This window comes from Sycon ciliatum, chromosome 1 (assembly GCF_964019385.1).
Source record: "Sycon ciliatum chromosome 1, ocSycCili1.1, whole genome shotgun sequence".
In the NCBI taxonomy this organism is placed as follows: Eukaryota; Metazoa; Porifera; class Calcarea; order Leucosolenida; family Sycettidae; genus Sycon; species Sycon ciliatum.
In genome coordinates, this window is record NC_088643.1 from 856,572 (window position 1) to 868,334 (window position 11,763).

Sequence of the window (11,763 nt, forward strand, 5' to 3'; positions counted from 1 at the left end):
GGGTTGGTGATGTCCCGACGTGGCCGTGGGTAGGCCTTCACCACGTCGGAACACCCCGGCTACACGTTGGTCACGTCAACTACTTATGTTTGTAAATCACTTCGTTGTTGATCTTATTGTTTCCTAAAAACACTTGAGGGAATTGAGAGTTTTTCTTTTTACACGTTTGGGTACACACGTTGGATGCATTGACGGAAGAGCTAGATACTAACATGTATGTTCAATATTTTGTCGCTGAATTCTTTATGAACCTGGAAACTACATTTTAAGCAATGTAATTTTTTATGTGTATATCATAAGAATTTAAAGGTGAGGAAGAAAGCTCTTCTTACGTCTTACCCCTGTTATTAAGTCATGGCGAATGAAGGAGACGCTGAGGTTGTCAGTTGAGGTAGCGATCCATCGTCAATACATTTCTTAACTTTTTTTCAAGAAAACTACCTGGAAGGACTGCACTCAATGCATTCAGCTACTACTAGTACTAGTAGTTTCAGAAGAGCTACCTGGAAGGACTGCACCCAATGCATCCAGTGCAGCTACTAATAATTTTTAATTTTAAATTATTATGTGTGTTGTGCAACTGCGTGCGTTTGGTCTTTACAAGCAAGCGTGGTTAGCTTATCAAGATTGGGAAAGGTGAGTGACGCAGAGTTTAAACTGGATATATACGTACATAGTGAGTAACTGGTCTTAAATGTAGATCACATAGTAATGTTGTGCGGTACATGACACTCAAGGCTGCTAGCTTCACTCTCATAATTATTATGTGCAACATCACTGTATGCTCAAGTAATCTAGTCAATGGACTGTAACGATGTCATCTGGGTTGGCGTGTAGGTAGGTAGGTACATTTTTATTTGAATTCGCAGAACCAAACGGGCGGTGTCGCCCAATTACATGGAAGCGAATGGAAACAGTAAAATATTGTAGGAAATAGCCTAACATGATAGCAGGGTGTAGTACAAAGCAAAGAACGCTCAGTCAATGAATAACGTTAACGTTAGAATACAACAACGGGGAGGCGGTAAACAGCACATGACTGGTACTGTGGAGTACCGCAAACGTTCAAAGGTTCCTGTAGTGTTCAGTAGTGGGTGCTACTGCTAGCAAGACAGAACGAGAGGCAGGCTTGTTTGAACTGGTGGTACTGGGTAATACCACGCACGTCGGATGGCAGGGTGTTCCATAAAATGGACCCGCGAGCCGTTGGACGGTCGTGGCCGGCTTTGGAGGCAGATTTGGGCACTCAAAGGCCCAATCTGCGTTGCGCGCGCGTTGTTCGAGTACTGGGGCGCTCCAGAACTGCAGAAGGGCTTGCAGTGCATTGTTTGCCCGACCATTCGAGCAACGCCTGATCATAATACGGGTCTTTTGCTTGTGAAGCTCTTCGATGCCATACAGCTGCAGACGAGCAAGCAGAGGTTGGGCGCTTCTGCGAGGTGGCAGGCCGAACACGGCGCGTGCCGCACGGTTTTGCTGAACCTGAAGGCGGGACCGCTGGTCTTGTTGAAGGCACCCAGAGAACGCCACGGACCCGTAGAGCAAATCTGGCATCACAACGGATTTCACGTACTGCTCTCTGGACTTTCTTGTAACTAATGTAAGACAAGGGCGGGCTCTCCAGAGTGCTCCCACCTTCTGCGAGGCCTTCTTCACAGCATTGTTAATGTGTTCGTCAAATCGAACGTGCTCGTCTATCGTGATGCCCAGGTACTTCGCATGGGGAACTGCTGGTAGCGAGTTTCCACGCCATTTGACAGTAATGTCTTGGCCGGAAATTCGAAGGACATGGCTTTTGCTAGTGTTCAGGATTAGATTCCGTTCCTGGAGGTGGTTAGCAATCTCGGTTGTAGACGTTGTGAGAACTCGCGATACTTCATGGCAATCAGGGTGGCTGAATGTGAGAGCAAAATCGTATGTATGTAGTTACTTGGCCAAGTGGTGACAAACAAAAGTCGCGTCACCTGCACATGTGTTTCCAGTGGCAGCAGCATGCATGCAGTGAACACAGTTGCAGCATCATTTTGACTGAGGAGCGCGTGAGCGACACTACTAAAATATTTATTTCAAATAAACTGCTACTTGTCGCCGCGCCGAGTTTGTAATTTTCGCTTTGTAGAGAAGATGATGTTGCTGTTTTTTTTGTTTTTTTTGTTTTTTTGGTTTCCCGTTCTCGGGGCCTTCTATTCGGTACTCTTTGTAGTTGTACTTCTGTACTGTTGAGCTATCCGAATTCAAATAAACATTAAAAAAAAAGGAGAAGCCGTAGCTTATTTTTTGCTTGGCCACTGCTGTCCCTGTACTGTCGTTTGTCTTTACATGTAGTCGCCGGCCAAGAAGTAATGATGGGTGTCTCTGTTATTTCTATCGCCGCGATCGCTGATTTCTTTTAGTTCTGAGACGAACCAACTCTGGGCTGGTTTCCTTGTCCAGCGGCAAGCGAGAATCCAACTCCTATTTCTCAGGTGCTGGTGGACACTCAGCAGGAAAACACTGCACGATGGCTTGAGAGCGAAGGAAAACCTTCTTGAAGTAAAACAAAATTAGGGGGCGTTCGAATGGTCTTCATCAACTGTTCAAACAAAATTTATAAAGAGATTAATTGAAGTGCCCCATTAGAACGGTTTCTAACGAACGGTTTCTATCATTTTTAGAGTTTTTCAGTGGAATTGTCATGGCGGTGATTTTTTATTTTATTTTTATTTTTACTGAATACCACAGTACCATCAGATGCTGCACAGCGGGGGCGGTGGCATATTGGATGGAAGTGGGGGCGGGGCAAAAGTAACTCCTCCGACCAAAGGTCTCGGAATCATCGTTACTCCTGTGCGCCGATACATAGGAGAAAAGAAACATGTGCATCCAAGAGGGGAGCACCGGCTTTGCAAACGATAATGGGGAGAATTCGAGATTGGGATAGGACAAAACAATAGTAAAAGCAGTGCACCGTAGGAAGATGGAGTGAACTGATAATCGGATTTTAAGGCTGAGCGAAGGGGATCAAAGAGGGGTAGAAGGGAGCTGGAGTGCGGTCAGTATAATTAGGCTGGTGTGTTGGCAGAGGTCATAGCCTGTCTGTGGCCCACTCCCACTTGCTGCGCCGCAAGTGGTCGTAGACGTTTTTCTTGAACGTGTGCATGCCTCTGCGAGAAGGGGGAGACTGCAGAAGGGTAGGTGGGAGCTGATTCCACGTTGCGATGAGGGAGTGGGGAAATGAGCGGAGCGTGTTGTTTCGTGCCTGAGGAGGAAGGATACTGGTGAGTTGCGATGGATGATGTGTTGCAGATCTGGTTGTCTCACGAGTAGGCATGCGGTGTTGCGGTGCGGCTGCTGATGGTGGCAGAATGGCTTTCACCATTTCCGGACCCTCGACAAAGTGCAGCTTGTACAGAAAGCAGAGCCCTGCTACGGTACGGCGAATGTCGAGGCTCGGGAGGTATGATCCATCTCCAATTATGTGCAGGGCACGGCGCTGGATGGCAGCGAGGCGGGCCAAGGTGGTGGGGGCTGCGCTCATCCACACCAGCATGCCATACTCTAGCACAGGGCGGACAAAGCCACGGTACACGATTGCCCGGTGCTTTGGGTCTAGCACAGCCGATGCCTTACGGAGGAAGCCGAGCCGCTGGGCTCCGCGTACTGCAAGCTGTCGGATACGGCTGCGGAATGCCAGCTGCCTGTCGAAGGTGACGCCAAGAAGCTTGAGCTCCTCTACTTCTGGCACGACTGCTCCTTGGAAGCGTATTGCGTTCGGGGGGGGGGGGGGGGGGGGTTGGCGAGCGGTGGTGGCTGATGGTCAATGCCTGCGACTTTGTGGGCTCGAACTTGATCCTCCACCTGCTTCCCCATGCTGCCAGTGAGTCTACTGCCTGCTGCAGGATTGCTGTCTCTTCTGGCAGTCTGAGTCGGACGGTGATGCACTTGTAGAGAGTTGTGTCGTCGGCGTATACAGCCAGCTTCGCCCCATCAGGCAGGTGGTCTTCTGCGTCGTTGACGTACAGAAGGAAGAGTGTGGGGCCGAGGATGCTGCCCTGTGGCACGCAAGATTGGATTCGGTGGGTCGGTGAAGACTGGCCACCTATGACGACACGGATATAGCGGTCTGTCAGTTAACTCCGGAGCCAGGCAAGGAGGAGGCCACTTATGCCGCACCGCTAAGTTGTGGAGAACGCCGTTGTGCGAGACCTTGTCGAAGGCCCCGGCAATATCTACTGCGAGTACCCTGACGAGGCCTCCACTGGCAGCTGCAAGGCTCCACTCATGCTAAAGAGCAATCAGCAGATCAGAGGTTCCCAGTCAAGTGCGAAAGCCAAACTGCCTGTGAGAAAGGATGTCATTCTTCTTCAGGAAGTTGGACAGGCTGCGGTTCACGATGGACTCCATACACTTAGACATTATGGGCAGTAGTGATATCGGTCGGTAGTTTCTGGGGTTCGACTTGGGGCCTTTCTTGTGTACCGGTACGACGTTGGGCAACTTTCCACATGGCAGGTTGATGACCACTGCAGAAGCACAGGGTAAACAGCTTGGATAGGGGCAGGGCCAGAGAGTCGGCACATTTTCTCAGCACTCTAGCAGTTACTGCATCAGGCCCTGTGGCTTTACTTGGGTTCAGGGCTCGGAGTGTCCGGCGTACGGTGGCTTGGCGGAAGTGGACTGTTGCAAGCGTATTTGCGGTGCGCTGGCGGACATGCGGGAACGGCCCCGACTGTTCCGCGAAGTCATCGTCTAGGCTGCACTTCTGGGCAAAGTACTTCCCGATGACGTTAGCCTTGTCGTGGCTTTTGGTGCATTCCATGCCATCGGGGTCAACCAGGACTGGGATGGAGCTGTCCCGGCCATGCCCTCCAACTCGTTTAATCACGCTCCACCACTCTCTGTCCTGCAGGTTGCCCGTCCGGAGCCGTTGCTTGACATGGTCGAGAGGTCTGGCTTTGGCTCTTGCTAGACATCTTGTTGAGTCAAGGGATGCTAGCTTGTACGTACACTGGAGCGCTCCATTTCTGGGGTCATCGCGGAATTTCCGCCAGGCATTGCGCTTTCTGTCAACTGCTGCAGAGCATTCTGGCGTCCACCAGATTGGGTCCTGCGGTCTGGTCTTGAAGACCTTGGATGGTATAAAGCGTTGCATTCCCTCAGTGATTCGCATGGTCAGAAGCTCACATGATATGTTAGGGTCGTCGCCGATTATTGTGTCCCAGTCAGTAGTCCGGAGGAAGGCAGAGAGGCGGGGCCAGTCAGCCGGCTGGTATCGCCATACTGTACGAGTGGTGGGTTGGTCTACAGATGCAGTAAGCTGGAAGTCGGCTATGACAATAGCATGGTCTGATCTGCCAAGAGGTGGTTGGGTGGTGGTAGACACAGTTCCAGGCACATCTGACATGACGAGGTCAAGGATGTTTTCTCCACGAGTGGCTGAGGTGACGTGTTGTCGGAGACCATGTACACAGCACATGTCTTCTGCAGCTTCTCCAGCAGCCGAGGTGCGTGGACTTCCAAGCCATTCCCGGTTGTGGGCATTGAAGTCCCCTGCCACAATAATGTGTGAGCAGGACTGCCGGGCTTTGTCGATGTCAGATTCCAGCTGGGTGAAGATACTGCAGTCGCTGTCTGCACTCGTCCCAGGTCTGTAGGCAGCACAGATGCCAAATTTCATGCCTGACGGTGCAGCAACACTAATCCAAAGAGTTTCACACTCAGAGTTGATGTCCAGTTGTTTGTACGCCATCCCTTCTTTCAGCCATATGGCGACTCCGCCGCCTTGCGCTGTCCGGGCTCGACGTATTGGGGGGTAATAGCCAGGGATTGAGACTTCCGCAACTGAAGCCTTGTCAGGCGATAGTTTGGTCTCGGTGACGACAGCGATGTCTACATGCAGGCTTTTCAGAGTATGCTGAAGCTCATCCATTTTGTTGTAAATGCTGAATGCATTCGTGAGCAGAAGACGGAGTGAGGGGGCCTTAGTTTTCATTGTGACCGTTGGCGTTGTTTGGGTTGGTGCATGGCCTACGTTGGGTGGTGGGCTCGTGGGTCTGTGTATCCTGCTGGGGTGGCTGCGCACTATGCTGGTCAGCTCGCTTTGCATCCTGCGGCAGCGAATCTGGTGACCGTTCTGCAGAGGAACGTTTGTGGCTGTGAAGGGGGGTTACAGGTGTGCCGGCAGCGGCAGCGGACAGGCCACGACTCGCGCTCAGGAAGTCATTAATTGTGGCGCCAATCCCAAGTTGCTGTTGCTCTTGATCATGCTGCTGTGCTTCCAACTGGTTGGTGCTACTGTCGCTATTGCTGCTGCGGCGACTGCTGGTGCTGCTGCGGTGACCACTGGTGCTGCTGCGGCGACTGCTGGTGCTGCTGCGGCGACTGCTGGTGCTGCTGCTGCTGGTGTTGTTGTTGGCGTTGTTGTTGCTGCTGCTGTTGTTGTGCTTGTTGTGGCTGCTGCTCTTGCTGCTGCTGATGCTTTTGGCCGCATTTGCATTTGTGGAGGTGTGGAATCTCCACGGCCTGCAGTAGAGCGGCCTTGGCCAGAAATTGGCTGACATCACTGTCAGCTTGCAGGTGGCATCAACTGATATCCTGGCGGACACTTTCCCGTTTCCGGCTGTGTGTAGGCTGCATTGGTGGGATTTGACAGGCGTCCCCACGCTTTCGACCTACGGTGTACAAACTCAGTGAGGCTGTCTACCGTACAGTCGGGGCTCAAGTTGCCCACAAAGAACACAGATCGCTTCTTTCTTGGCGGGCCCGCCGCAACTAATTTCCAACTGTCATCCTTGATGACGGCCATGATAGGGTGGCTCTTCTCGCAGTCTGATTGCACAGGTTCAGGATCGACAAAGCCGGGGTCGTCCGTACGGGTACGGGTTTCGTGCTGTGCAGAGCCAGAGGCCACGTCCATCTGCCCTGACTGTTGTCCAGCATCTGCATCGGCTGGGTCGAGCTGGTTTGCTGCTGTAGCTGGGTCAGGCTGGCCCTGCTGGGGAGGACGGTTACGAGGTTTCGTACGGGTACGAGATTTGTCGCCTTGGACTTGGTGCTGAGCAGGGAGTCGTAAAATACCGGGAGGCGACACGCCACACATTTCACGATCCGAGGATCCATAGGATTGCTGCACTCGACCCGCGAAATTTGATGCGTGATTGAAACGTCGTCGTCATCTTCTTTTTCTCAATTGTTTTTGCTATGCTTCGAGGCCTATTCTGGATCTCCAGAGCGAAAGCTGGTTGTTTCTGATACGTATCACGCATTACCTTAGGTTGAGCCGTGGCTTTTAATTTTTTTTTGGAAGTTCACTGCTTTGGAGACGACGGAATGTCAAGGTAAGTTATTCACGAAATGTACTCAAATTTGAATTGAGTAAGTGCGAATGACACCCTGTTTTCGGAATAGTTCTCCACTGAACACACCATGCCCATGGCCCCTTCATGTTGTCCAAGTTCCATTCTAGGTTTGTGTGAAGTTTCGAGATGAAGTTCGAGGATGTACTCACCTTTCCATGGAAGGGAAAAAAGTAGCATATCAAACAGAATCCATGCAGCATTTGATGCCACTGTCCTCATTCTTCTGCATTCAAAGTGTTTCACATTATTGTCCATGAACTACACACAATATTTGTCATTTCTTAACTGTTCATAGCTGTTCATACTTGAAGTAACTGTGTTCTGAACACATTGCCTTCAGGAAACGTAAGGCCGAGTCGCCTGACCGACTGAGCAAAGTTCTCTGCGACGAAAGTCACACTATCGGCAAATGCACTCAAGGCGAATACCTGTGAATACCCTGTATACTGCTTGATCCACTTATCACAGAAGCATACACACGCACGCACACACATACCATGCATACGCCCGTCGCAAGAGAAGAACGCACGTCTGCAAATGCACTGGATGTGCAACCACAGATTTTCTCTTATAGCAACGATAGCGAACAAGATCTGGATGAGACAGATCAAGACCTGCACCAGATAACTGTATAATCCACACAACTGGCAAAGCCATGTGAATCGACCACCAATGCACAACGCACATACACCTTTGGACCTTTGGATGCCCATTGCTCCGTGCAATGATAGCATCAGGAGTTGCAGTATTTCCTGTGGCGAGTTAGATCATTGGGCCGACGCTGAAGTCCCTGCCACAGCCGCAAATGAACACTCTAGGCTTTGGCACAGCCGCACACATATACACACACACACACACATACACACACGCATGCTCGTGCAACATTCACATGTCACTGCTTCAGTTGTTTTTAGCTGTGTCATATTGTGTCTTATACAGAGCTTCACTTTGGGAAAAGCTGTTGAGATGCTGGAGAGCACTTGTTGCCATGCTTGCGAAATGCCAGCACCGTTGCATGCCTTCAGCTGGCACACTTCCTGGCGTAGCAGATTTCCAAAACCTGATGCCTTGTGTAACTGTGTCCTGATAACATGCAGGAATGACGCCATCGCCTGAGTAACACTCGCCTGTCTCATTGTCAGCAGTTCGCAAATTCCATGGATTATTTCACCTTCCATAGGCCTGTACACCATGGTGGCACTGCCACTCTTACATGGATCTGCACATAGGCAAAGCAAGGGTTGAGGGCGGAGGTTTATGTCAACAATTTACGTACTAGGTAAACACGTAATTTTCAGGACACGAATAAAATAATATCCTGTCACAGGTTCAACACTGTCACATGTCATAGTGAACAGACAATGCACCGTGGGCAGACTTCCATTTTTCGGGTGAGTTTGGGGCGCTTAGTATGCTACAGATTATACATTCGTGTTCACAAGGACAAGACGAGACCAAAAAATGCAGACGAGAGAATCTCACCAGTAGTCCACAGCTGAACATCTCCACAACTCAGGTCACCAAGTGGATACGTGGCGTCATCTACATCTTCCACGGTGGACTCATCACTTTGGCAGGCATCTCTGTCAAGCTCCATCATCCTTTACCCCGTCAAGGCACAAACTTAGAATCACCAAATCAACTGCTGACACTCGGACGATTCCTTGGGGGCAGGATTATTTTTTTGGTTTTTGGGACCAAACAGCGAACGCGTCCTTTGTGCATGACCTGCGCCGCTTTGACCTCATGGGGATTCTATATTTTCCCTCAGCACTCGTGCCCGAGCTGAGTCAATCATCCGACGCGGTTGTGCATCTCGTGTCGCCTCCCGGTATTTTACGACTCCCTGGTGCTGAGTAGATCGTGAAGGGGCCTTGTCGGGAACAACAATGGCGGATTTCTGCAGTGAACAAAATTCCTCACGTAGGGCTAGGAGCTGCGTGGAGAGATCGTCTACACGCTGATGGAGACGACCCTCACGATCCCTCGACTCGCTGATATGAGACGCCAGGGTCTGCAGCACGCTGAGCAGAGTCTGCTCTATGCCCGGGAGGGAGCAGAGCAGTTTCATCGCAGGCTCTCCTGCGAGCTCGCCCATGGCGCAGAGGTTCTCCCTGATTTTGACTGCTTACCCCTACACTACGCTACCCTACTACCCTACACTGCCACTAATACTACTGTCCTACTTCCAGACCGGCCTGTTGCCGGCTGGCCTGTCAAACACTACGGAGCTGAAAAAGTCACAACTGTCCACAGTCAGTGCAGTGCCAGTAGTCATCATAATGATGACGATCATCTCCACGTACTACGTGACGTAGCTTTACCAAACCCTTCGGAACTAATCCACCTCTGCCATCGGCTGAGGTTGTGGAGTTCCGAGGAGTTTCGTTTTTCTGAAGAGACCAATAAGGCCACCTCTTCAGAAAAACGAAACTCCTCGAAAAGTCAAAGCGCGCCCTGAGTGACTGAACCCATCTGAAGCCGATCAGTGTTCCGCACAAGAGATTGCGTTTTTGTCCCGCCACAGACCATTATGGCTTCGCTACGTCACGGTGGTCACACCATCCGTTCATGTAACGATTGTTGAGCAGCACCACCATTCGCGTGAGTGTGACGAAGAACTGCTTCGAAAACGAAACACGACCCGGTCTCTACCCCATGGCGACAGTATTGCGCAGGTCTTGGAAGAGGAGAATGCCTCGCGCGATAAGAACAGAGACAACAGCGGGTTTTCGGCAACCTGGAGGCGGAAATCGTCAAGCTTCTCTGCCTCCGAGATCCAGTGCATGTAGACCTACTGTTGTGGACATGGAAATCCGGTCGCACATCTAGCGGACCCAGGGCGCTGGCCATGCAGCCGTGGATTTGTTTAAAGCAGTACACACATGCACTTATGCGCTGCCGCGCGCTGTCGCATCGGATCAACATGCAATGTATGTACATGACTATGCACTGCACGCAGCGTTCTGTACGCGCTGAGGGCGCCGGCCCCGGTCAATCGACTGGATTTCCATGTGCACTACAGTACATAGGATGTTGTTAGAGCGCGTTCGAATTGTCTTCATCAACTGTTCAAACAAATTTAGAGATTAGTTGAAGTGTCCCATTAGTAGGCACCGGCGGATTATGCCGGCATAATTATTGGCATAATTTGGAGGTAGGAGCATAACTGCATGATTGGATCACAGTTCTAGTATGTAGGCAACACAATTGTGTACAATGCACCTGATCAGTGCTGGTGGTCTGCATGGTAAAGGGTTCGGGGGTCATGCAGATAGTGTTTTCAATGAAAAGCAGGGTAGAAATCATGGGAAACATTTTGTGTGCTCGAACTCGTCTTCTCAAAGTTCTTTCTCACCCTGATACAGTACATGTGGCAGAAGATGCGAGTGAATCAGCCTTTATTATAATTATCAGGTATCCCGGAACGGACGAGATAGTGATGGGTAGTCCGCAAAACTCCGCGTACATGTACACTAAGGTTGTTACGAAGTCATGACGTCTGGATCTTAGCAGCTATGACTGTGCAGGCTTTGGGTACTGCTCTAATAACTAAACAAATTGAGGTATAGTTGATGTTTGGTAATGATGGAAGGAGAGCTGGAGCTACGGGAGAGATGAGCTGATGAGAATTCGCAGGGTTAGGGTGACATCGGTTGGACAAGTATGACGATTACGAAGAAAGTTGAACATGGCAGTTTTCAAAGGTAAGGAAAAAATCTTTCAAAGCAAAAGAAGTCAACTTATGAATAGAAGAAGTAATGTTCTCTCTTTTCCGGGTAGATCTCTAGTATGCATGGACACCTTGGTATGGGGACACTCATGTATTTTGTTGTACTTATGGCCACTTGCAAGTACGAAAAGGCACAATTTTCCAAACTTTGAGGCTCCATAAGCACAACAAAGTGAATATGTATCCCCGCGTGCCAAAGCATAATATGAGGATTTTGGGAGCATAATGCGAGAATCCATGAAAGCATAATTCCATGATTTCGCGGGCATAATCCGCGGGTGCCTACCCATTAGAACGGTTTCTACCATTTTAGAGTTTTTCAGTGGAAACGTCATGGCGATGATGACGTCATGGCGATGATGACGTCCGATCAGATCGACCATCTCCACGTTCTACGTGACGTAGCTATTCCAAACTCTTCGAAATTAATCCACCGGTCCCATCGGATGAGGTTGTGGAGTTTCGAGGCGCTTCACCCGGGAGAATGAAGTTGAAAACACCACTGCAGCTGTACTTATGGCTGATTAATAATTATGGTGATAAAACACACACCTGGCAATATGACGGGCACGAAGCGTGCTAACAATCAAGCTATGGCGTTGCTGTGTCATCTTTCATGTCACATGCGCTATGCCTGATGTACCAGCCTGCTATGTTGGATACCGTCACCATGCATCGACTAGGCGCCAGGTG

General features: G+C 50.2%; 1 protein-coding gene across 1 annotated transcript; it reads right to left on the reverse strand.

Annotated features, from left to right (window-relative positions):
• Nucleotides 1–4,387: 4,387 nt before the first annotated feature.
• LOC135806765 (uncharacterized) lies at nt 4,388–5,728 on the reverse strand. Its single transcript, XM_065320989.1, has one exon. It carries the CDS (start codon nt 5,726–5,728, stop codon nt 4,388–4,390), a length of 1,341 nt encoding a protein of 446 aa, XP_065177061.1.
• Nucleotides 5,729–11,763: the final 6,035 nt, after the last annotated feature.

What these genes read in the sequence shown, in the direction of transcription:
- LOC135806765 (XM_065320989.1), bottom strand. Translation starts at nt 5,728, where the DNA reads ATGGCGTACAAACAACTGGACATCAACTCTGAGTGTGAAACTCTTTGG.